Below are 27,512 nucleotides of genomic sequence, written 5' to 3'. Positions count from 1 at the left end.
TGTCTGAGCCAAAATTTTCTCAGAATCACAAATCTGTCGTCAAATAAAGGAAAACATATTTTTTTTATTCTGGCGCCTCCACTATTTTTGAAAGAAATTTGAAAGTTGGTTGAGAAATCAAACAACCAAAAAGTTAAACAAATGGAAATTTGTGAAATTGAAAGGTTGAAAAGTAAAAAACTTGAAGATTAAAAACTGAAGATTAGAAAAATTGAAAAACAAAAAATTCGAGAAATCAAAATTCGAAAACAGGGATAATCGAAATCAAAAAATCGAAAAACTCAAAAATCAAAAAGTAGAAAGACTAAAATTTAGAATATCGAAAAATCGAGAGTTCGAAAAATCGAAAGTTCAAAAAATCGAAAATTAGTGTAATTGAAAGATCTAAAAATCTAAAACTGGAAAAAGCGGAAGATGGAAAAATTGAAAATTCGAAAAATCGGATATCTAAAAATGAAAAGTATAAGAATGATAAATTTGAATATCAAAAAATCCAAAATCGAAAAGTGAAAATTCGAGAAATGAAAAGTAATAAAATATAAAACTAAAAACTGAACAATGAAAAACTGAAACATCAAAAATTCGAAAAATCAGAAATCGAAAAAGCAACATTTTGCAAAACTGGAAAATCTAAAATTGGAAGAATCGGAAATTTCGAAAATTGAATATCGAAAAATCGAAAAAACAGAAAAGTCTTTCGAGATGTTGAAAAGTACAAAAATTAAGAAATCGAAAATTTGTTAAATTGAAAGATTGAAACAATTGAAAAATCTTTAAGAAAGTTGGAAAATCGAACAGTCAAAAAATGTAAATGAAAATTCGAATATCGAGACATCGAAAGTTTCAGAAATGAAAACATTGAAAAGTGAAAAAAATTAGAGACTGAAAATTGAAAAGTTTAAAATCGAAAAATCGACAGTTTGTAAAACCGAAAAATCAAAAAGCCGAAAAACTCGAGAAATCAAAAACAGTCCAAGAACTATAGAATGGAAAAATCGAAAATTTGAAGAAAATAAAAAAATTAACTAAATGGAAAAATTGAAAAAATCGAAAATCGGAAATCTAAAAATCGAGAAAGTAAAAAAATTTTGAGGCATGCGAAAAATCGAAAAGTATAAGAATGATAAATTTGAATATCAAAAAATCCAAAATCGAAAATTGAAAATTCGAGAAATGAAAAATAAAAAAAAATAAGACTTAAAATTGAATAATGCAAAACTGAATATTCAAAAATTCGAAAAATCTAAAATTGCAAAAATCAGAATATGGAAAATCGGAAATTCGGAAAATTGAATATCAACAAATCGAAAAAACAGAAAAACCTTTCGAGATGTTGGAAAACAGAAAAATCAAGAAATCGAAAAAGTAAAAAACTGAAACGCTGAATATCGAAAAATTGAAATTTCAAGTATCAAAAAATTGGACTTTCGTAAAATCGAACATTCTAGAAATCGAAAAATCGAAAACAGGCTAAGAACTACAGAATGGAAAAATAGAAAATTTGAAAAAAATCAAAAATTTATCCAACGGAAAAATTGAAAAAATCGAAAAGTCAATGTCGAGAAACTGAAAATTGTAAAAGTAAAAAAATTTCAAAGTTTAAAAACCGAAAAATGGAAACTTGAGAAATCGTAAAAAAACGTTAAAGTTTAAAAACTGAATCGAAAAATCCGAAAATCGAAAATTCGACAGAATCTAAAAGTAAAAAGTTGAAGTCTAAAAACTGAAGAATGGAAAAATTGAGAAATTGAAAAATCGAAATGTCAAAAATCGAAAATTCAAAAAAACAAAAATCTAAAATTCAAAAAATGGAAAAACCGAAAAATTAAAAATCGAGAAATTGAAAAATATAAAATAAAAAGAATTAAAATTCGAATATCGAAAAACCGAAAATCAGAATATCAAAAAGTAAAAAAAATGAGTATCGAAAGATCAAAAAGTAAAAAAATTGAAGACTAATAATCGAAGACTAGGAAAATTGCAAAATCAAAAATTTGAATAATCAAAAATCGAAAATCTAATATTGGGAAAAACGAAATACGAAAAAATCGGAAATTCGTAAAATTGAATATCGAAAAATCGAAAAAACAGAAAAATCTTTCGAGATGTTGAAAAATCAAAAAGTGAAAAATTGAAACGTTGAATACCAAAAAATTGAAATTTCGAAAAATCGCAAATCGAAAGTTCGTTAAATTAACAGATTGAAAAAATTGAAAAATCTTTTAGAAAGTTGGAAAATCGAAAAATCAAAAAATGTAATGAAAATTGGAATATCGAAACATCGAAAATTAAAAGCTAAAAATTGAAGAATGGAAAAATTGAAAAATCTAAAATCGAAAAATCAACAATTTGTAAAACCGAAAAATCAAAAAGCCGAAAAGCTCGAGAAATGAAAAAGTCGAAAATAAAAAAAACTGAAAAATAGAATTAAAAAACAAAGATCGAAATTTCAAGTATCAAAAAATTGGACTTTCGAAAAACCGAAAAATCAAAAAATGGAAAATTCTAGAAATCGAAAAATTGAAAACAGTCCAAGAACTACAGAATGGAAAAATAAAAAATTTGAAAAAAATCCAAAATTTAAGTAAATGGAAAAATTGAAAACATCGAAAAGTTCTAAATTTGAGAAACTGAAAATTCGAAATTAAGAAAAATTCAAAGTCTAAGAACCGAAAAATGAAAACTTGAGAAATCGTAAAAAACCGTAAGTTTAAAAACTGAATGCAAAAATCCGAAAATCGAAAATTTGAAGAAATCTAAAAGTAAAAAGTTGAAGTCTAAAAACTGAAGACTGGAAAGATTGAGAAAATGAAAAATCGAAATGTCAAAAATCGAAAATTCGAAAAAACAAAGATCTAAAATTCAACAAATGGAAAAATCGAAAAAATTGAAAATTCGAGAAATGAAAAATTAAAAAATCAACAGTTTGCAAAACCGAAAAATCAAAAAATTGAAAAATCTAAAATTGGAAAAATCAGAATATGGAAAAATCGGTAATTCGGAGAATTGAATATCGGCAAATTGAAAAAACAGAAAAACCTTTCGAGATGTTGGAAGATAGAAAAACCAAGAAATCGAAAAATCGAAAATTCGTTAAATTGAAACATTGAAAAAATAGAAAAATCTTTAAGAAAGTTGGAAAATCGAAGAATTGAAAAATCGAAAAATCAAAAAATGTAATGAAAATTCGATTTTCGAAACCTCGAAAATTCCAGAAATTGAAACATTGAAAAGTAAAAAAATTAAAGACTAAAAATTGAAAAATCTAAAATCGAAAAATCGACAATTTGTAAAACCGAAAAACCAAAAAACCGAAAAACTCGACATCAAAAAGTCGAAAATAAAAAAAAATAGAATTGAAAATTGAAAATTACAAAGTTTGAAATTTCAAGTATCAAAAAATTGGAATTTCGAAAAACCGAAAGTCGAAAAATGGAAAATTCTAGAAATCCAAAAATCGAAAACAGTCTGAGAACTACAAAGTGGAAAACTCGAAGATTTGAAAAAAAAACAAAAATTTATCTAAATGGAAAAATTGAAAAAATCGAAGTCATAAATTTGAGAAACTGAAAATTCGAAAAGTAAAAAAAATTGAATGTCTTTTCTACCTGTGGTTACTGTTGGGGTGTGAAGCGTCTACTCCTTCGAAAAATATTCGGATTTTTCAAACAGTACGAACACGTTCAAACTCTTAAAATTACTTCTTTGTTCGCATTTAATTTTCTCTACACATTTTTTTTTATGTTTTCGTATTAATTTTGCTTTCATGTGTGTGTTATAACTTCATTACTTAATTTTACTTTTTTCCGCCCTTTTTTATCGGTTTTTTTAGTCGTCTGTCATTTCGTCCTTTGTTTTCACTTTTTTCCCATTTTTTTGACGTCTTGCTCTAAGCCGTTAGTCAAATAAGCGAGAAAAGGTTTTTTTTTCCGGCGCCTCCACAATTTTTACCAAAAATTTAAAAGTCGGACAATTCTTACGAAAAAGCAAGTATCTGGATTAAAAAAACGCGAATGTGTCTTGATTTTTCTTGTAGGCTGTCAAATAAGCGAGAAATGAAATTTTTATTCTGGCGTATCCACCATTTTTTCAAAAAAATTAGGAAGTTGGACATTCGTCACAAAAAAGCATCTGTCTGAGCTAAACTTTTCTCAGGATCACGAATCTGTGTTTATTTCTGCTGTAGGTCGTCAAATAAAGGAAAACATATTTTTTTTATTCTGGCGCCTCCACCATTTTTGAAAGAAATTTGAAAGTTGGTTGAGAAATCGAAAAATCGAAAAGTTAAAAAAATGGAAATTCGTGAAATTGAAAGATTGAAAAGTAAAAAACTTGAAGATTAAAAACTGAAGAATAGAAAAATTGAAAAATAAAAAATTCGAACAATCTAAAATAGGAATAATCGAAATCAAAAAAGTAAGACAGAAAATTCTTCCGGAAAGTAGAAAAATCGAAAAACTCCAAAATCAAAAAGTAGAAAGAATAAAATTTAGAATATCGAAAAATCGAGAATTCGAAAAATCGAAAATTAGTGTTATTGAAAGATCGGAAAGAAAAAAATTAAAGACGAAAAGCTGTAGAATCGAAAAATTGAAAAATCAAAAATGCGAAAAGTCAAAAATCGAAAAATGTAAAACTGGGAACAGCGGAAGATGGAAAAATTGAAAATTCGAAAAATCGGAAATCTAAAAATCGAGAAAGTAGAAAAATCGAAAAGTATAGAATGATAAATTTCAATATCAAAAAATCCAAAATCGAAAATTGAAAATTCTAGAAATGAAAAGTAAAAAAAATAAGACTAAAAACTGATTAATGAAAAACTGAAAACTCAAAAATTCGAAAACTCAGAAATCGAAAAATCAACAGTTTGCAAAACCGAGAAATCAAAAAATCGGCAAATTCAAAATGGGAAAAATCGGAAATTCGAAAAATTGAATATCAATAAATCGAAAAAACAGAAAAACCTTTCGAAATGTTGGAAAATAGGAAAATCAAGAAATCGAAAAATCAAAAAGTAAAAACCTGAAACGTTGAATATCGAAAAATTGAAATTTCGAAAAATCAAAAAATTTAATGAAAATTCGAATATCGAAACATCGAAATTTCAGAAATGAAACATTCGAAAGGAAAGAAATTAAAAGTTAAAAATTGAAAAATCTAAAATCGAAAAATCAACAATTTGTAAAACCGAAAAGATTGAGAAATCAAAGAATCGAAAATAAAAAAAACTGAAAAATCGAAAAACTGAAAAATAGAACTGAAAAATTAAAAATTACAAAGTCTGAAATGTCAAGTATCAAAAAATTGGACTCTCGAAAAACCGAAAGTCAAAAAATCGAAAATTCTAGAAATCGAAAAAGTAGAAAAATGGAAAAATATAAGATTGATAAATTTCAATATCAAAAAATCCAAAATCGAAAATTGAAAATTCTAGAAATAAAAAGTAAAAAAAATAAGACTAAAAACTGAATAATGAAAAACTGAAAAATCAAAAATTAGGAAAATCAGAAATCGAAAAATCAACAGTTTGCAAAATCGAAAAATCTAAAATTGGAAAAATCTTAAATTCGGAAAATTGAATATCGAAAAATGGAAAAAACAGAAAATTCTTTCGAGATTTTGAAAAATAGAAAAATCAAGAAATCGAAAAATCAAAAAGTCAAAAACTGAAACGTTGAATATCGAAAAACTGAAATTTCGAAAAATCGAAAATTCGTTAAATTAAAGGATTGAAAAAATCGAAAAATCAAAAAATGTAATGAAAATTCGAATGAAAAATCTAAAATCGAAAATCAACAATTTGTAAAACCGAAAAATCAAAAAACCGAAAAAATCGGAAATCTAAAAATCAAGAAAGTAGAAAACTCGAAAAGTATAAGACTGATAAATTTCAATATCAAAAAATTCAAAATCGAAAATTGAAAATTCTAGAAATGAAAAGAAAAAAAATAAGACTAAAAACTGAATAATGAAAAACTGAAAAATCAAAAATTCGAAAAATCAAAAAATCGAAAAATCAAAAATTGGAAAAATCGGAAATTCGAAAAATTAAATATCGAAAAATTGAAAAAATCGAAAAGTCGTACATCTGAGAAACTGAAAATTTGAAAAGTAAAAAAATTCAAAGTTTAAAAACTGAATGGAAAAATCCGAAAATTGAAAATTCGAAAAAATCTGAAACTAAAAAGTTGAAGTCTATAAACTGAAAAATGGAAAAATTGAGAAATTGAAAAATCGAAATGTCAAAAATCGAAAAATCAACAAGTTTTAAAATCGAAAAACTGAAAAACCGAAAGTCGAAAAATCGAAAATTCTAGAAATCGAAAAATCGAAAACAGTCCTTAAGAACTACAAAATGTAAAAATTGAAAAAATCGAAGTCATAAATTTGAGAAACTGAAAATTCGAAAAGTAAAAAAAAATTCAAAGTCTAAAACCCGAAAAATGGAAACTTGAGAAATCGTAAAAAACGTTAAAGTCTTAAAACCTTAATGCAAAAATCCCAAAAATGAAAATTCGAAAAAATGTAAAAGAAAAAATTTGAAGAATGGAAAACCCCGAAGTGCGAAAAATGGAAAAATTGAAAAATAAAAAATAAAAATAATGAAAATTTGATATCGAAAAACCGAAAATCGGAAAATCAAAAAGTAAAAAAATGATTATCGCAGGATCGGAAAGTATCAAAAATAATCACCAAAGAATTAATAGGAAAATCGAAAAATCAAAAATTTGAATAACCAAAAATCGAAAAACCTAAAATTGGGAAAAACGAAATACGAAAAAATCGGAAATTCGAAAAATGGGATATCAAAAATTCAAATAAAAACTTCAAAAATTCGAAAAATTGAAACTTCAGAAAGTAAAATAATTTAAGTTTAAAAACTGTTGAAAAATTGAAAAATTAAAAATTCGAAAACTCAGAAATCGAAAAATCGAACTTGTAAAACCGAAAAATCAAAAACTCGAAAAATCGAAAAAACAGAAAAATCTTTCGAGATGTTGAAAAATAGACAAATTAAGAAATCGAAAAATCAAAAAGTAAAAAATTGAGACGTTGAATATCAAAAATTGAAGTTTCGAAAAATCGAAAATCGAAAGTTCCTTAAATTAAAAGATTGAAAAAATTGAAAAATCTTTAAGAAAGTTGGAAAATCGAAAAATCAAAAAATGTAATGAAAATTGGAATATCGAAACATCGAAAGTTTCAGAAATTGAATGAAACATTGAAAAGTAAAAAAATTAAAAGCTAAAAATTGAAGAATGGAAAAATTGAAAAATCTAAAATCGAAAAATCAACAATTTGTAAAACCGAAAAATCAAAAAACCGAAAAGTTCGAGAAATCAAAAAGTCGATAATAAAAAAGCTGAAAAATCGAAAAACTGAGAAATAGAATCGAAAAACTAAAAATTACAAAAATCGAAATTTTAAGTATCAAAAAACTGGACTTTGGAAAAACCGAAAGTCGAAAAATTGAAAAAGTCGAAAAGTTATAAATTTGAGAAACTGAAAATTCGAAAAGTAAAAAAAATTCAAAGTCTAAATACTGAAAATGGAAAAATTGAGAAACTGAAAAATCGAAATGTCAAAAATCGAAAATTCGAAAAAACAAAAATCTAAAATTCAAAAAGTGGAAAATTGAAAAATAAGATAAAAAGAAATAAAATTCGAATATCGAAAAACCGAAAATCGAAAAATCAAAAAGTAAAAGAAAATGAGTATTGAAAGATCGAAAAGTAAAAAAATTGAAGACTAATAACCAAAGAATAGGAAAATTGATAAATTAAAAATAGAAAAATCTAAAATTGGGAAAAACGAAAAAAAATAAAAAAAAAATCTTTAGAAAATTCGAAAAATGGAAACTTCGGAAAGTAAAAAACTTTAAAACTAAACACTGAATGAAAAATTGAAAAATTAAAAATTTGAAAACTCAGAAATCGAAAAATCGAACTTGTAAAACCGAAAAATCTAAAATTGGAATTAAAAAAAAATGAGTTGGAAGTTGGCCATTCCTCACAAGGAAGCATCTATCTGAACTAAAATTTTTTCAATATCACGAATCTAATGATGAATTTTTTTTTCTGGCGCCTCCACCATTTTTTCAAAAAATTTAGAAGTTCGTCAGATTCTCAAGAAAAAGCATCTGTGCGAACCAAAATTTTCTCAGGACCTTGAATCTGTTTTTACGTTTTTTGAGGGTCGTTAAATATGGAGCAATAATTTTTTTATTCTGGCGCCTCCACCATTTTTATAAAAAAAAAATAAAATAAATCAAAGTTGGTCAAATTCCCCCGAAATTGTATCTGTAATGTGTATTTTTGTACTCGTGACGCTCCTAAAAAAACCTCCAGGATATCGTCAAGGGTTAGAAATCTAATTTTAATAATCCGTATCTCAGGCTAGCAAACGGAACAAAAAACTATATAACTAGTTACAAGAAAAAATGATTTATCGGACAAGTTTTGAGCAAAACGTAAAACAGCCCCATTCTTCATAAAACATAAAAGCAAAGTGACGGAACAAGTGCTCGGTAGCGCTTCCATCTAAAGCGGATTTACGAATATTTGTCTTATAAGCGTATAATGACGTTCGTGATCAATCACGGTATTATCGGATCTTGTTGTTCGTTCTTGTTTGCGGAAGCAAATAAAAAGTCTCCAGCGGTCTTACTTCAGCCACGTTTTTTTTTTCAGACAATCGACAACAAGAACAAGTCTCCGAAGGTCCAAAAAATTGAAGAAGGGGCCAAAACTCAACAATTCGACTGCCGTTCCGTCAAGAAACACAAGGTAGACGTAATTTTTTTCTAGCATTTTTCACGTACTAAACTTCGAGTTTGCAGCACCTGGTGCACCTCGGCTGGGTCTCGCAGGACGAACTAGTGGCCGTGGAAGTCAACCCCGTGAGTTTGACCGAGCATCTCCCGCCCTGCCTCGTCCAGAACACCTTCGGCAGAAAATAAATTTCTCGAACTGTGCTTGCGTTTTCTTCATTTTCCCTCCAGACATAAATAATAAAAGTATCCGGCATGTGTTCGCCGTTTTTATAATTGATACAGAACTTCCGAAATTGAATTTCCGAATAAATAGGACGAAACAGCGGCTGCACGTATCTGGGGAAAGTTGCCGGCGATAAATCTCCCAATGGGAAAGCTCCGAGTTGTAGCCGGCCATCCGGCAGATGCAAATGCGAAGAGGTTGCGGTCGGAGCGCCTCCATTAAACATGAACTCCACCTTGTAAATTGGCCATTGTGAGCGTGCTCAGTCTGGGCGTGATTAGAAAAAGGATGCCGGATCGATGCGACCCACTGAGACGCGGCTACAAAATTTTAATTTTTTTGGGGTGCGGATGTCGCGGTCAGGTCAGGTCAGGTTTTTCAATGTAATAATTTTATACTTTTTGCTTTTATAATTTTAATTTTTTAAATTTTTCGTTCCTTCATTTCTTCGATTTAAATTTTTCAATTTTTCTTTTTTACTTTTTTTTTGTTTCTCCAATTTTAGCATGTCATTTCATTTTCATTTTTAAATTTTTCAGTGTTCCGATTTTCCAGATTTTTCAGTTTTTAGAGTTTGCAATTTTTCAGTTTACGATTTCACGAATTTTCATTCAATTTTTAATTTTTCAATTTTAAAATTTTTCATTTCTTCAATTTTTGTATTTATGTTGTAGTTTCATGTTCGGGATTTTATTTTATTTATTTTTTCAGTTTTTCGGGTCTTCGGTGTTTTGATTTTCCAATTTTTCTTTTTTTCAATGTGAAAGTTTTTGTTTTTTGAATTTTTTTGTTTTTTCGATTTGTTATTTTTCGGTTTTCAATTTTTCGATTTTTCAACTTAGATTTTGCAGTTTCACGATTTCTCAATTTTGATGTAATTTTTTCAATTTTTCGATTTGTCAGTGTTCTGATTTTCAAATTTTTCTTTTTTCAGTGGATTTTTGCACTTTTCTCATTTTTTCGATTTGTAAATTTTTGATTTTCAATTTTTCAACTTTTATATACAGGGTGACTTTGAAATAGAGGTGGAAAAAAAAACCACGGCTTCATGAAAATGTGTAGAAGAAGTTTTCGTTTTGTTTTATTAATTTTAATGCAGAGGTAAAAACTCCAAAATCCTGACCCCACTCGGCGCCATTGATATGCACAAAGTTACCTTACCAACAACCTACAGGTAAAAATTATATGCATAGCAACCTGATTGTTAAAACTTGTTGCTGCAATTATTGCTAATAGTTCATAGAAATAAAACTTCGTAAACAGTTATTTTAGTTGAACTCGAATTTTTAATAAAGGAAAAAAATAAAATAAAAATAAAACAACATTAAAGAAACTGTTCAAAATGTAAACCGTTATTATCGAGACATGCTCTAGCTCGTCGAATCAGCGATTCTTGAACCCTTGATAAAACGGCGGGGTTTTGTCGAATAGTTTGAGCAGCATTTTCTATTCTATCCACTAATTCTTCGACACTGTCGACCGGTGTGGCGTAAACTAGTTGTTTCAAATGGCCCCACAAATAGAAATCGCAAGGATTTAAATCTGGTGACCGGGCAGGCCACAAAACAGGACCACCGCGACCAATCCAACGTTGGTTGTAATTATGGTCAAGCCAATCCCGCACTTCACAAGCATTATGGGGGGGTGCCCCATCATGTAAAAACCACACATTTTGTCTTACGTCTAGGGGAATATCGTCTAAAAGGTCGACCAGAACATTTTCCAAAAAATGTAAGTACCTAACTCCATTTAAACGAGGTGGTAAAACGTGAGGTGCAATTAGACGACCACCTACAAGTCCTGCCCATACGTTGACGTGAAACTTTCGTTGAAATCGGTGTTCCCAAATGGCGTGAGGATTTTCATCAGCCCAAACATGGGTATTATGCATGTTAAACACCCCATCTCTTGTAAATCCTGCTTCGTCAGTTGTTAACAAATTATTTACAAAATTTGGTTGTTCTTCAGCTTTGTGTAATAACCACCGACAGAACACTTGCCGACGCGCAGGATCACCAGGTTGTAGCGCTTGCACCTTCTGAACGTGGTACGGGTGTAAGCCCTGTTCTTTTAATGCTCGCCACGCTATGAACTGAGAAATACCATGACGTACCGCAAGTCTCCTAGTGCTAATACCCGGTTCAGCTTCAACCGTGTGAAGAATTTGGGGTTCCACGTTAGGATCTGCCTGGTCCTAACACGTCCCCGATCTTGGGTTTGTGGCTTAAAAGTTCCATGATCCCTCAGATGCTGAACGTTTTTTATAAATGTCCCGGCAGCAGGAGCAAGCCGCTGGGAAAAACGTTCCATGTAAATCCGCCTGGCTTCTTCAGCATTTCCTCGTGCTTCACCATAAATGAGAACCATATCGGTTCGTTCAATATTTGTGTACATTGCCATTTTAAAATGAAAATTAATTCATTTATGTCAAACTGACGGTTTGAAATTAAAGTTGGAAAAAACGTAGGTAACTTGATAAACTTCCTTAGCTTACGTTCGGAAAGCATAAATCGTTAGGTTACTATGGAAGTTAAAAAAACTATTATAATCATTGGCGTCCCATGAAAATTGAACTCAATTTGTTTTATTTTTTTCTTGAAATTGCGGCAGCAATTTCAAAAACGAAATCTGCCAATTTTCCTCATTTACAGTAAGCTTTAATGGATTTTTTTTTCCGCCCCTATTTCAAAGTCAGGGTGTATTTTTTACGTTTCTTCACTTTTTGATTTGCAATTTTTCTAATTATCACTTTAATAAGACAATTATCCGATAATAATTTATAATTTAATTTCAATTTTACGACTTTAGAATTTTTTTATTTTTCATTTATTCGATTTTTCGATTTTTCTCTTTTTAATTTTTCATTTTCTCGATGTATACTTTACGAATTTTCGATTCGATTTGTTTTTTCTTCTTTCCAGGCTTTTGAATAATTATTTTTTTTCTATTTTTGAGTTTCTCAATTTTTTAGTTTCTTCAGTTCTTCGATTTGCAATTTTTTCCTGTCTTCATTTTTTCGATTTTGCAATTTTTCTAATCGAAAAATGGGAAAATTGCCAAAGTATAAAATTGAAAAAACAAAAATGAAAAAAAGTGAAAATTCTAACGTATTCAGGCGGATTCTTACGACAGAAGTTAAATCAATTAAGCCATGTTAATTTTTTCGATGAAAGCAACATTTGGGAGCGCTTTCGACATCAAGGTCGACGAAGTGCCTCGACTTCCATTTTCAATTTATTCAAATTTTAGATTTGTAATTTTTCGTTTTGGTTTTTTATTTTTTAATTTTTTTACCATTTTTCAATGCAATAATTTTATACTTTTTGTTTTTATAATTTTAATTTTTTTAATTTTTCGTTTCTTCATTTCTTCGATTTGAAATTTTCAATTTTTCTTTTTTACTTTTTTATTGTTTCTCCAATTTTAGGATGTCATTTCATTTTCATTTTTAAATTTTTCAGGTTTCCGATTTTCCAAATTTTGGATGTTTTCATTTTTAGATTTGACAATTTTTCGATTTCCAGTTTGTCGATTTTTCAGTTTTTCATTTCTTCAATTTTTCGAGTTGCAGTTTTTCGTTTGGGGTTTTTATTTTCTTAATTTTTCAGTTTTTGGGTTCTTAAACTTTCAAATTTTTTAACTTTTCGTTTTTTCTAGTTTTCGATTTTTCAGTCTCCCAATTTTCCGATTTTTAAAATTTTCAATTGTGCCATTTTTGGATTTCCAGTTACATATCCCGAGTTTTCGTTTTCTTTAATTTTTCAATTAATTTTTTCATTTTTTAATGTTTTGGTTTCATAATTTTTCGTTTTTCAATGCCAATTTTTTCAATTTCTCAATTTCTCGAGGTCCAATTTTATCAGTTTTTCGTTCCGTTTTTTTTTTATTTTTACAATTTTATCGAATTTTCACTGTTGTAATTTTATAATTTTTGTTTTTCCAGTTTTAATTTTGCCAATTTTTCTTTTCTTCATTTGTTCGTTTTGCAGTTTTTCAATTTTTAATATTTTTTTTTGTTTCTCCAATTTTACGATGTCATTACATTTTCATTTTTAAATTTTTCAGTTTTCCGATTTTCCAGATTTTTCAGTTTTTAGAGTTTGCAATTTTTCAGTTTACAATTTCACGAGTTTTCATTCAATTTTTAAATGTTTCGGTTTTTTATTTTTTTTCGATTTTTCGGTTCTTCAGTGTTTTAATTTTCTAAATTTTTCTTTTTTCAGTGTGAAAATTTTTGATTTTTTAATTCTCTCAGTTTTTCGGTTTTCAATTTTTCGATTTTTCGAATTTTAGATTTTGCAGTTTCACGATTTCTCAATTTTGATGTAATTTTTTCAATTTTCCTATTTGTCAGTGTTCTGATTTTCAAATTTTTCTTTTTTCAGTGTGAAAATTTTTGTTTTTGGATTTTTTGCATTTTTTCCATTTGTAACGTTTTGGTTTTCAATTTTTCGATTTTTGATATTTCGGTTTTTCGATATCATTTTTGAGTTCTTTAAATTTTCGATTGGCCACTTTTGGTTTCGGTTTTTATTTTCTTTATTTTTACAAATTTTCGATTGTCCGTTGTTCCGATTTTGTGATTTTTTGTTTATTCAATTTCAGTAATTACATCTTTTTGTTTCTTCAATTTTTCAAAATGATCTCTTCAAATTTTCATTTTTATATTTTTTACTTTTCTTATTTTCCAACTTTTAGATGTTTCAGTTTTTAGGTTTTGCGACTTTTCAATTTGCGATTTCACGAGTTTTCATTCAATTTTTAATTTTTCAATTTTAAAATTTTTCATTTCTTCAATTTTTGTATTTATGTTGTAGTTTCATGTTCGGGATTTTATTTTATTTATTTTTTCAGTTTTTCGGGTCTTCAGTGTTTTGATTTTCCAATTTTTCTTTTTTTCAATATGAAAGTTTTTGATTTTTGAATTTTTTCGTTTTTTCGACTTGTTATTTTTCGGTTTTCAATTTTTCGATTTTTCAACTTTTAGATTTTGCAGTTTCACGATTTTTCAATTTTGATGTATTTTTACAATTTTTCGGTTTGTCCGTGTTCTGATTTTCATTTTGCAACTTTTCAATTTTTCTTTTTTCAGTGGATTTTTGGATTTTTTTCATTTTTTCGATTTGTAAATTTTTGATTTTCAATTCTTCAACTTTTATATATATTTTTTTTCATTTCTTCAGTTTTTGGTTTGCAATTTTTCTAAATTTTATTTCAAAACAATTATCCAATAATAATTATAATTTAAAACATTTTTCAAATTTACGGCTTTAGATTTTTTTTATTTTTCATTTTTTCGATTTTTTTCTTTTTAAGTTTTCAATTTCTCGATATACACTTTACGAATTTTCGATTCGATTCGTTTTTTCTTCTTTCCAGGTTATTGAATATTTTTTTTTTCTATTTTTTAGTTTCTCAATTTTTTAGTTTCTTGAATTCTTCGATTTGCAATTTTTTCCTGTCTTCATTTTTTCGATTTTGCAATTTTTCAAATCGAAAAATGGGAAAATTGCTAAAGTATAAAATTGAAAAATCAAAAATGAAAAAAAGAAAAATTCTAACATTCAGGCGGATTCTTACGACAAAAGTTAAACCAATTAAGCCATGTTAATTTTTCCTATGAAAGCAACAATTGGAACGCTTTCGACATCAAGGTCGACGAAGTGCCCCGACTTCCATTTTCAATTTATTCAAATTTTAGATTTGTAATTTTTCGTTTCGGTTTTTTATTTTTTTTTTTTTTACCATTTTTCAATATAATAATTTTATACTTTTTGTTTTTATGATTTTAATTTTTTTAATTTTTCGTTTCTTCATTTCTTCGATTTGAATTTTCAATTTTTCTTTTTTACTTTTTTTTTGTTTCTCCAAATTTTGGATGTTTTCATTTTTAGATTTGGCAATTTTTCGAATTTGATTTCTTTTTCAGTTTGTCGATTTTTCAGTTTTTCATTTCTTCAATTTTTCGATTTGCAGTTTTTCGTTTGGGGTTTTTATTTTCTTAATCTTTCAATTTTTGGGTTCTTAAACTCTCAAATTTTTTAAATTTTCGTTTTTTTAAGTTTTAGATTTTTCAGTCTCTCGATTTTCCGATTTTTAAAATTTTCAATTTTGCCATTTTTAGATTTCCAGTTACATATCCCGAGTTTTCGTTTTCTTTAATTTTTCAATTTTTTCATTTTTTAATGTTTTGGTTTCATAATTTTTCGATTTTCAATTCCAATTTTTTCAATTTCTCAATTTCTCAGAGGTCCAATTTTATCAGTTTTTCGTTAGGTTTTTTTTTTATTTTTACAATTTTATCGAATTTTCATTGTTGTAATTTTATAATTTTTGTTTTTCCAGTTTTAATTTTTCCAATTTTTCTTTTCTTCATTCGTTCGTTTTGCAGTTTTTAAATTTTTAATATTTTTTTTGTTTCTCCAATTTTACGATGTCATTACATTTTCATTTTTAAATTTTTCTGTTTTCCGATTTTCCTGATTTTTCAGTTTTTAGATTTTGCAATTTTTCAGTTTACGATTTCACGAGTTTTCATTCAATTTTTAAATTTTTCATTTCTTTAATTTTTGTATTTATTTTGTGGTTTTATGTTTCGGTTTTTTATTTTTTTTTCAATTTTTCGGTTCTTCAGTGTCTTAATTTTCTAATTTTTCTTTTTTTCAGTGTGAAAGTTTTTGATTTTTGAATTTTCTCAGTTTTTCGATTTGCAATTTTTCGGTTTTCAATTTTTCGATTTTTCAACTTTTAGATTTTGCAGTTTCACGATTTCTCAATTTTGATATATTTTTTTCAATTTTTCGATTTGTCAGTGTTCTGATTTTCAAATTTTTGTTTTATGGATTTTTTTCATTTTTTTCCATTTGTATCTTTTTGGTTTTCAATTTTTCGATTTTTGATCTTTCAGTTTTTGGATATCATTTTTCGATTTTCCATTGTTCCGATTTTGTGATTTTTTGTTTATTCAATTTCAATATTTTCAACTTTTTGTTTCTTCAATTTTTCAAAATGATCTCTTCAAATTGTAATTTTTATATTTTTTAGTTTTCTTATTTTCCAAGTTTTAGATGTTTCAGTTTTTAGATTTTACAACTTTTTAATTTGCGATTTCACGAGTTTTCATTCAATTTTTAATTTTTCGATTTTAAAATTTTTCATTTCTTCAATTTTTGTATTTATGTTGTAGTTTCATGTTCGGTATATTATTTTATTTATTTTTTCAGTTTTTCGGGTCTTCAGTGTTTTGATTTTCCAATTTTTCTTTTTTTCAATGTGAAAGTTTTTGAGTTTTGAATTTTTTCGTTTTTTCGACTTGTTATTTTTCGGTTTTCAATTTTTCGATTTCTCAACTTTTAGATTTTGCAGTTTCACGATTTTTCAATTTTGATGTATTTTTTCAATTTTTCGGTTTGTCCGTGTTCTGATTTTCAAATTTTTCTTTTTTCAGTGGATTTTTGGATTTTTTTCATTTTTTCGATTTGTAAATTTTTGATTTTCAATTTTTTAACTTTAATATATTTTTTTACGTTTCTTCACTTTTTGATTTGCAATTTTTCTAATTATCACTTTAAGACAATTATCCGATAATAATTATAATTTAAAACATTTTTCAATTTTACGACTTTAGAATTTTTTTATTTTTCATTTATTCCATTTTTCGATTTTTCTGTTTTTAATTTTTCATTTTCTCGATATATACTTTACGAATTTTCGATTCGATTCGTTTTTTCTTCTTTCCAGGTTTTTGAATAATTATTTTTTTTCTATTTTTGAGTTTCTCAATTTTTAGTTTCTTCAGTTCTTCGATTTGCAATTTTTTCCTGTCTTCATTTTTTCGATTTTGCAATTTTTCAAATCGAAAAATGGGAAAATTGCTAAAGTATAAAATTGAAAAATCAAAAATGAAAAAAAGTAAAAATTCTAACATTCAGGCGGATTCTTACGACAAAAGTTAAACCAATTAAGCCATGTTAATTTTTCCTATGAAAGCAACAATTGGGAACGCTTTCGACATTAAGGTCGACGAAGTGCCTCGACTTCCATTTTCAATTTTTTCAAATTTTAGATTTGTAATTTTTCGTTTCGGTTTTTTATTTTTTTATTTTTTTACCATTTTTCAATGTAATAATTTTGTACTTTTTGTTTTTATGATTTTAATTTTTTTAATTTTTCGTTTCTTCATTTCTTCGATTTGAATTTTCAATTTTTCTTTTTTACTTTTTTTTTTGTTTCTCCAAATTTTGGATGTTTTCATTTTTAGATTTGGCAATTTTTCGATTTTGATTTCTTTTTCAGTTTGTCGATTTTTCAGTTTTTCATTTCTTCAATTTTTCGATTTGCAGTTTTTCGTTTGGGGTTTTTATTTTCTTAATTTTTCAGTTTTTGGGTTCTTAAACTTTCAATTTTTTTAATTTTTCGTTTTTTCAAGTTTTAGATTTTTCAGTCTCCCAATTTTCCGATTTTTAAAATTTTCAATTGTGCCATTTTTGGATTTCCGGTTACATATCCCGAGTTTTCGTTTTCTTTAATTTTTCAATTTATTTTTTCATTTTTTAATGTTTTGGTTTCATAATTTTTCGTTTTTCAATGCCAATTTTTTCAATATCTCAATTTCTCGAGGTCCAATTTTATCAGTTTTTCGTTCCGTTTTTTTTTTATTTTTACAATTTTATCGAATTTTCACTGTTGTAATTTTATAATTTTTGTTTTTCCAGTTTTAATTTTTCCAATTTTTCTTTTCTTCATTTGTTCGTTTTGCAGTTTTTCAATTTTTAATATTTTTTTTGTTTCTCCAATTTTACGATGTCATTACATTTTCATTTTTAAATTTTTCAGTTTTCCGATTTTCCAGATTTTTCAGTTTTTAGATTTTGCAATTTTTCAGTTTACGATTTCACGAGTTTTCATTCAATTTTTAAATGTTTCGGTTTTTTATTTTTTTTCAATTTTTCGGTTCGTCAGTGTTTTGATTTTCTAAATTTTTCTTTTTTCAGTGTGAAAATTTTTGATTTTTTAATTTTCTCAGTTTTTCGGTTTTGAATTTTTCGATTTTTCGACTTTTAGATTTTGCAGTTTCACGATTTCTCAATTTTGATGTAATTTTTTCAATTTTCCTATTTGTCAGTGTTCTGATTTTCAAATTTTTCTTTTTTCAGTGTGAAAATTTTTGTTTTTGGATTTTTTGCATTTTTTCCATTTGTAACGTTTTGGTTTTCAATTTTTCGATTTTTGATATTTCAGTTTTTCGATATCATTTTTGAGTTCTTTAAATTTTCGATTGACCACTTTTGGTTTCGGTTTTTATTTTCTTTATTTTTACAAATTTTCGATTGTCCATTGTTCCGATTTTGTGATTTTTTGTTTATTCAATTTCAGTAATTACATCTTTTTGTTTCTTCAATTTTTCAAAATGATCTCTTCAAATTTTCATTTTTATATTTTTTACTTTTCTTATTTTCCAACTTTTAGATGTTTCAGTTTTTAGGTTTTGCGACTTTTCAATTTGCGATTTCACGAGTTTTCATTCAATTTTTAATTTTTCAATTTTAAAATTTTTCATTTCTTCAATTTTTGTATTTATGTTGTAGTTTCATGTTCGGGATTTTATTTTATTTATTTTTTCAGTTTTTCGGGTCTTCAGTGTTTTGATTTTCCAATTTTTCTTTTTTTCAATGTGAAAGTTTTTGATTTTTGAATTTTTTCGTTTTTTCGACTTGTTATTTTTCGGTTTTCAATTTTTCGATTTTTCAACTTTTAGATTTTGCAGTTTCACGATTTTTCAATTTTGATGTATTTTTACAATTTTTCGGTTTGTCCGTGTTCTGATTTTCATTTTGCAACTTTTCAAAATTATCCAATTATCCAATAATAATTATAATTTAAAACATTTTTCAAATTTACGGCTTTAGATTTTTTTTATTTTTCATTTTTTCGATTTTTTTCTTTTTAAGTTTTCAATTTCTCGATATACACTTTACGAATTTTCGATTCGATTCGTTTTTTCTTCTTTCCAGGTTATTGAATATTTTTTTTTTCTATTTTTTAGTTTCTCAATTTTTTAGTTTCTTGAATTCTTCGATTTGCAATTTTTTCCTGTCTTCATTTTTTCGATTTTGCAATTTTTCAAATCGAAAAATGGGAAAATTGCTAAAGTATAAAATTGAAAAATCAAAAATGAAAAAAAGTAAAAATTCTAACATTCAGGCGGATTCTTACGACAAAAGTTAAACCAATTAAGCCATGTTAATTTTTCCTATGAAAGCAACAATTGGGAACGCTTTCGACATTAAGGTCGACGAAGTGCCTCGACTTCCAATTTCAATTTTTTCAAATTTTAGATTTGTAATTTTTCGTTTCGGTTTTTTATTTTTTTATTTTTTTACCATTTTTCAATGTAATAATTTTGTACTTTTTGTTTTTATGATTTTAATTTTTTTAATTTTTCGTTTCTTCATTTCTTCGATTTGAATTTTCAATTTTTCTTTTTTACTTTTTTTTTTGTTTCTCCAAATTTTGGATGTTTTCATTTTTAGATTTGGCAATTTTTCGATTTTGATTTCTTTTTCAGTTTGTCGATTTTTCAGTTTTTCATTTCTTCAATTTTTCGATTTGCAGTTTTTCGTTTGGGGTTTTTATTTTCTTAATCTTTCAATTTTTGGGTTCTTAAACTCTCAAATTTTTTAAATTTTCGTTTTTACTTCCCGAGCGTAAGCAAAGGAAGTATTGTAATCGAGTCCGTCGGCCGACTCTCTAATTTTACGTTTTCTCGATCTTTCATGACCCCTAGAAGACGAAGAAATAGGTCTCCCATTTCCGTCTGTCTGTCCGTCTGTCCGTCTGTCCGTCTGTCCGTCTGTCCGTCTGTCCGTCCGTCTGTCCGTCTGTCCGTCTGTCCGTCCGTCTGTCCGTCTGTCCGTCTGTTGTCCCGGATTTTTATTAGACAGATAATCTCCGAAAGTACTCGACCGATTGTTGTGAAATTTTGTACTTATATTAAGAATATCATGTAGATGGTAAAACGCTAACCAAAATTTGTCTGATCATCCCCACCACTAATGCGATGACGTCACTTCAAAATTGTACATAGTAAATGGGTTTTCAATTGTATAAAATAACATAGTCCTACACATGTAGTTTACAACTCTGAATCGACTTTTCACCCGAAACGTCCAGATTTTTGAAAAAAAAATCAAAATTATAAAACAACATTTTGAAATTTAATTTTTAATCTGCTAACCAGAATGCTTTGAAATGTTGCAGATGTTTTAAGGCTATAAAGAGCATCATAAATCTTTAGTCAAAAAATATTTGCTTATCCCCTCCAAAAACTTGATGACGTCAGCTCAAAAGTTTGTGGAATAAATCATATCTAAAATGTACAAAATATGATGAGTCTGTACTTGTGATCTATCACTCCATTCATATTTTTTGGATTTGCATATACAGAGTGACTCAAAAAAATTAATGAATGCGTAAATATATTTTATTGATTTAATCAGGAACTACAAAACGGAATGCTCTGACATCTTGCAGATGTTTTAAGGTTATAAAGAGCATAATAAATGTTTAGTCAAAATATATTTGCTTATCCCCTCCAAAAACTTGATGACGTCAGCTCGAAAATTTGCCGAATAAATCATATCTAAAATGTACAAAATATGATCAGTCTGTACTTGTGATCTATCACTCCATTCATATTTTTTGGATTTGCATATACAGGGTGATTCAAGAAAATAAATGAAAGCGTAAATTTATTTTACTGATTTACTCAGGACCTACAAAACCGAATGCCTCGAAATCTTGAAGGTATTTTAAAATTATCATAAGCATGGTAAATTTTTGATCAAAATGTATTTGGTCGTCCCCCCTAAAAAATGTATGACGTCACCACAAAATTTTGCTGAATAAATCCTATCTAAAATGTACAAAATATGGTGAGTCTCTTCTTGTGATTTATCATTCCATTCAAATTTTTTCGATTTGCATATACAGGGTGACTCAAAAAAATTAATGAATGCGTAAATTTATTTTATTGATTTAATCAGGAACTACAAAACCGAATGCTTTGAAATCTTGCAGATGTTTTAAGGTTATAAAGAGCATAATAAATTTGTAGCCAAAATATATTTGGTTATCTTCTACAAAAAACTGATGACGTCAGCTCAAAAGTTTGCCGAATAAATCGTATCTAAAATGTACAAAATATGATGAGTCTGTACTTGTGATTTATCATTCCATTCATATTTTTGGATTTGCATATGCAGGGTGACTCAAAAAAATTAATGAAGGCGTGAATTTATTTTATTGATTTAATCAGGAATTACAAAACCGAATGCTTTGAAATCTTGGGAATATTTTAAAGTTATTATAAGCATGGTAAACTTTTGTTCAAAATGTATTTGTTCATCCCTCCTAAAAAAATTGATGACGTCACCCTTAAATTTTGCTGAATAAATCCTATCTAAAATGCAAAAAGTATGATGAGTTTGTACTTGTGATTTATCATTCCATTCATATTTTTTAGATTTTCTTAAGAGGTGGTTCAAAAAAATTAATGAAGTCAATTTATTTTATTGATTAAATTAAAGGCAACACTTTTATTAGTATTACACCTCAACCAACCCAATTTGGTAGACACAAAATTTGTTAAAGGAAAAACTCGGTTGAAACATAAGGGTAGCACGCTTATTTACATCGACTTTAACATTACAGACGTGCATCTGTTTTATGCGCTGACTAGGTTCCGCGAATGTGGAATAGACATGTTTATAATCAACCAATTGTGAATTCCACCGTCAAAAATTAAAATAAAACCCAATGTTTTATATAATAAGCGGAAGTCGAAGCAATAAAACCGATGGTCGTTTTGTTTACAGTTTCTCTGTTTGACTTTCACGAATGCTGTTACGCTTGTCATCTTAAATTAAGAATGCTTATACATAAACGATTTTCAGTTGCCTCTCATATTACAACCGGCGCCGTATACGTGAGTAAATTGTTTCGTTATTTTATTGATTATAACAAATCAATATTCAAAACGAGCCGATTCATTTTCCCGAAAATTTGGGAATACAATAATTTTATTCTTAGTACTACACTACACCTATCCCAACTGATATACTTGTCCTTGCAAAAATGTTGATGACGTCATCGCATTTTTTTTTTAAATTCCCACTACAAAAATGTAATGAGAAAAAAACACAATAGGCATGCAGTCGTCAAGTTTCCGACAGCGAGGGAAGTACTGTCTAAACTCTTTAGACCAATTTTTTTAAGTTTTAGATTTTTCAGTCTCTCGATTTTCCGATTTTTTAAATTTTCAATTTTGCCATTTTTAGATTTCCAGTTACATATCCCGAGTTTTCGTTTTCTTTAATTTTTCAATTTTTTCATTTTTTAATGTTTTGGTTTCATAATTTTTCGATTTTCAATTCCAATTTTTTCAATTTCTCAATTTCTCAGAGGTCCAATTTTATCAGTTTTTCGTTAGGTTTTTTTTTTATTTTTACAATTTTATCGAATTTTCATTGTTGTAATTTTATAATTTTTGTTTTTCCAGTTTTAATTTTTCCAATTTTTCTTTTCTTCATTTGTTCGTTTTGCAGTTTTTCAATTTTTAATATTTTTTTTGTTTCTCCAATTTTACGATGTCATTACATTTTCATTTTTAAATTTTTCTGTTTTCCGATTTTCCTGATTTTTCAGTTTTTAGATTTTGCAATTTTTCAGTTTACGATTTCACGAGTTTTCATTCAATTTTTAAATTTTTCATTTCTTTAATTTTTGTATTTATTTTGTGGTTTTATGTTTCGGTTTTTAATTTTTTTTTTTCAATGTTTGGGTGCTTCAGTGTTTTAATTGTCTAATTTTTCTTTTTTTCAGTGTGAAAGTTTTTGATTTTTGAATTTTCTCAGTTTTTCGATTTGCAATTTGTCGGTTTTCAATTTTTCGATTTTTCAACTTTTAGATTTTGCAGTTTCACGATTTCTCAATTTTGATATATTTTTTTCAATTTTTCGATTTGTCAGTGTTCTGATTTTCAAATTTTTGTTTTATGGATTTTTTTCATTTTTTTCCATTTGTAACTTTTTGGTTTTCAATTTTTCGATTTTTGATCTTTCAGTTTTTCGATATCATTTTTCGATTTTCCATTGTTCCGATTTTGTGATTTTTTGTTTATTCAATTTCAATATTTTCAACTTTTTGTTTCTTCAATTTTTCAAAATGATCTCTTCAAATTTTAATTTTTATATTTTTTAGTTTTCTTATTTTCCAAGTTTTAGATGTTTCAGTTTTTAGGTTTTGCAACTTTTCAATTTGCGATTTCACGAGTTTCATTCAATTTTTAATTTTTCAATTTTAAAATTTTTCATTTCTTCAATTTTTGTATTTATGTTGTAGTTTCATGTTCGGGATTTTATTTTATTTATTTTTTCAGTTTTTCGGGTCTTCAGTGTTTTGATTTTCCAATTTTTCTTTTTTTCAATGTGAAAGTTTTTGATTTTTGACTTTTTTCGTTTTTTCGACTTGTTATTTTTCGGTTTTCAGTTTTTCGATTTTTCAACTTTTAGATTTTGCAGTTTCACGATTTTTCATTTTTGATGTATTTTTTCAATTTTTCGGTTTGTCCGTGTTCGGATTTTCAAATTTTTCTTTTTTCAGTGGATTTTTGTTTTTTTTTTCATTTTTTCGATTTGTAAATTTTTTATTTTCAATTTTTCAACTTTTACATATTTTTTTCGTTTCTTCACTTTTTGATTGGCAATTTTTCTAATTTTCATTTTAAAACAATTATCCAATAATAATTATAATTTAAAACATTTTCCAATTTTACGGCTTTAGAATTTTTTTATTTTTCATTTATTCGATTTTTCTCTTTTTAATTTTTCATTTTCTCTCCAGGTTTTTCAATTTTTTAGTTTCTTCAGTTCTTCGATTTGCAATTTTTTTCTGTCTTCATTTCTTCGATTTTGGAATTTTTCAAATAAAAAATTGGGAAAATTGCTAAAGTATAAAATTGAAAAATCAAAAATGAAAAAAAGTGAAAATTCTAACGTATTCAGGCGGATTTTAGAAAGAGAAATGCGCAGATTGACGGCTCGAATAAGATTTATAGATGTACGAATAAAGCAATTTCGTTGATTCTCGAACGTTTCGACAGCGCGCACACGTATGAATTTCAACAAAACGGCGGATTTACAAGAGCTGTTTTCTATTTATGAAAGCGATTTATTTTAGACGATCAAATCCAGAAGTGCGGCTATAAAGTACGGAATAATCATATTTTAGAGAAATAGAAAACGTAATTTTATTGGACCATAACTATAAGAATAAAGATACCTTAGAATCTTGTCTTTTATTTGACGCCGGATTTGGAGAAGAGGAATAAAGGCGGACTGGAAGTATGTAAAACGCGATTTTTGCAAGTTTATGCATGTCGTGTTTTACTCAGTAAGTAGCATTTTCGGTCCTCGTTAATTCGTTTTTGATAGATAAAATAAGGAGACAGAAATGAGTTTTCCTTATATCCCCGGCCCGGAAATTGTGAATGGCGGCGACTTTTCATCTCCCCGTTCAATCGAGCGCTTCTGTATCATCTGTCATAAATATACGAAAAGTTTAATTACTTTTTATCTACAGCACCGTAGATAACGTCGCCGTCACCAAAGACGTCTCCGATCAGATCCGAACCCTCGTCAAGGAATTTACGCTGACGTTAACAGCCCCCGAACGCGATTCTTTTCACTTTACGGCCCAATAAAAACGACGCACATAACTCACGAACTTTTCTAGTTATTATAATTATTTCCCGGGGAAAAACCGCGAAAACAAGGATAATTACCGGCCGAGCGGGTTTAAATTCCGATTAGCACGTTTCTTTCTGAAAACGTCCGATAGGAGAAGTTCTCCTTCAAGATTGGAAGTTACAGCGTTCCCGTTCTTGTTCTAACCCGGGGAGATTATTTATTTCAACAAATTCGTGCAGTCTCTTAACTTTTGCACTTGGAAGTAGATTTCTTGCCTGGGGGTAGTCAACGCGCCGAGATTTACTTCTCAAGCACAACGAGAGATGTTTTACGTTTTGCTCCTAGTGCTTTTTTTCGGTTCGCCCTCGCTCTTATTTATTTGAAGTTTTAATGTTGTGTTGGAGCTTCAAATCTGATTTTCTCCCAGAAACATTAACTTTTGTAAAAGCGACAAAGTTTCGAGACGGATGGGGAAGTGGCGGAAGACGAGTATAGTCGCGGCAGAAATTATAACATAGCTGAAACACCAGGCGATTGAGACCTGCTGCATCATGACCTGAAGAAAAGAAAAATTGGAAAAATTAAAACTGGAAAAACAAAAATTATAAAATTACAACAGTGAAAATTCGATAAAATTGTAAAAATAAAAAAAATCGGAACGAAAAACTGATAAAATTGGACCTCGAGAACTTGAGAAATTGAAAACATGGGAATTGAAAAACGAAAAATTATGAAACCAAAACATTAAAAAATGAAAAAACTGAAAAATTAAAGAAAACGAAAACTCGGGATATGTAACTGGAAACCCAAAAATGGCACAATTGGAAATTTTAAAAATCGGAAAATCGAGAGACTGAAAAATCTAAAACTTAAAAAAACGAAAAATTACAAAATTTGAAAGTTTAAGAACCCAAAAATTGAAAAATTAAGAAAATAGAAACCTCAAACGAAAAACTGCGATCGAAAAATTGAAGAAATGAAAAACTGAAAAATCGACAAACTGGAAATCGAAAAATTGTCAAATCTAAAAATGAAAACATCCAAAATCTGGAAAATCGGAAACCTGAAAAATTTAAAAATGAAAATGAAATGACATCCTAAAATTGGAGAAACAATAAAAAAGTAAAAAAGAAAAATTGAAAAATTCAAATCGAAGAAATGAAGAAACGAAAAATTAAAAAAAATAAAATTATAAAAACAAAAAGTATAAAATTATTGCATTGAAAAATGGTAAAAAAATTAAAAAATAAAAAACCGAAACGAAAAATTACAAATCTAAAATTTGAATAAATTGAAAATGGAAGTCGAGGCACTTCGTCGACCTTGATGTCGAAAGCGCTCCCAAATGTTGCTTTCATCGAAAAAATTAACATGGCTTAATTGATTTAACTTCTGTCGTAAGAATCCGCCTGAATACGTTAGAATTTTTACTTTTTTCCATTCTTGATTTTTCAATTTTATACTTTAGCAATTTTCCCATTTTTCGATTTGAAAAATTGCAAAATCGAAAAAATGAAGATAGGAAAAAATTGCAAATCGAAGAACTGAAGAAACTAAAAAATTGAGAAACTCAAAAATAGAAAAAAAATACTTATTCAAAAACCTGGAAAGAAGAAAAAACGAATCGAATCGAAAATTCGTAAAGTATACATCGAGAAAATGAAAAATTAAAAAGAGAAAAATCGAAAAATCGAATAAATGAAAAATAAAAAAATTCTAAAGTCGTAAAATTGAAAAATGTTTTAAATTATAATTATTATCGGATAATTGTCTTAAAGTGATAATTAGAAAAATTGCAAATCAAAAAGTGAAGAAACGTAAAAAAATATATAAAAGTTGAAAAATTGAAAATCAAAAATTTACAAATCGAAAAAATGAAAAAAGTCCAAAAATCCACTAAAAAAAGAAAAATTTGAAAATCAGAACACTGACAAATCGAAAAATTGAAAAAATTACATCAAAATTGAGAAATCGTGAAACTGCAAAATCTAAGTTGAAAAATCGAAAAATTGAAAACCGAAAAATAACAAATCGAAAAAACGAAAAACTTCAAAAATCAAAAACTTTCACATTGAAAAAAAGAAAAATTGGAAAATCAAAACATTGAAGACCCGAAAAACTGAAAAAATAAATAAAATAAAAAACCGAACATGAAACTACAACATAAATACAAAAATTGAAGAAATGAAAAATTTTAAAATTGAAAAATTAAAAATTGAATGAAAACTTGTGAAATCGCAAATTGAAAAGTTGCAAAACCTAAAAACTGAAACATCTAAAAGTTGGAAAATAAGAAAAGTAAAAAATATAAAAATGAAAATTTGAAGAGATCATTTTGAAAAATTGAAGAAACAAAAAGATGAAATTATTGAAATTGAACAAACAAAAAATCACAAAATCGGAACAATGGACAATCGAAAAATTGTAAAAATAAAGAAAATAAAAACCGAAACCAAAAGTGGCCAATCGAAAATTTAAAGAACTCAAAAATGATATCGAAAAACTGAAAGATCAAAAATCGAAAAATTTAAAACCAAAAATTGAAAACAAAAAAGTTACAAAAGGAAAAAAATGAAAAAATCCAAAAACAAAAATTTTCACACTGAAAAAAGAAAAATTTGAAAATCAGAACACTGACAAATAGGAAAATTGAAAAAAATACATCAAAATTGAGAAATCCTGAAACTGCAAAATCTAAAAGTCGAAAAATCGAAAAATTGAAAACCGAAAAATTACAAATCGAAAAACTGAGAAAATTAAAAAATCAGAA

At 27.2% G+C, this 27,512-nt stretch overlaps 1 protein-coding gene across 1 annotated transcript in view; it reads left to right on the top strand.

Annotated features, from left to right (window-relative positions):
- The window catches only part of LOC135131494 (U3 small nucleolar RNA-associated protein 4 homolog), a 29,292-nt gene extending 20,318 nt beyond the window's left edge, over positions 1-8,974 (top strand). Inside the window, exons 5-6 of the mRNA XM_064059271.1 lie at positions 8,691-8,786; positions 8,840-8,974. Of these exons, the coding sequence (XP_063915341.1) occupies positions 8,691-8,786; positions 8,840-8,959 (216 nt within the window). The 3' untranslated portion in view covers positions 8,960-8,974. The remainder of the gene's footprint in view (positions 1-8,690; positions 8,787-8,839) is intronic.
- The last annotated feature ends 18,538 nt before the right edge of the window (positions 8,975-27,512 follow it).

The sequence above is a fragment of the Zophobas morio genome, unplaced genomic scaffold (assembly GCF_036711695.1).
Source record: "Zophobas morio isolate AGI-343-1 ecotype UQ-CSIRO unplaced genomic scaffold, CSIRO_AGI_Zmor_V1 ptg000020l, whole genome shotgun sequence".
NCBI lineage: Eukaryota > Metazoa > Arthropoda > Insecta > Coleoptera > Tenebrionidae > Zophobas > Zophobas morio.
The sequence above is the reverse complement of the archived record's forward strand: the minus strand, read 5'-3'. Positions and strand labels throughout refer to the sequence as shown.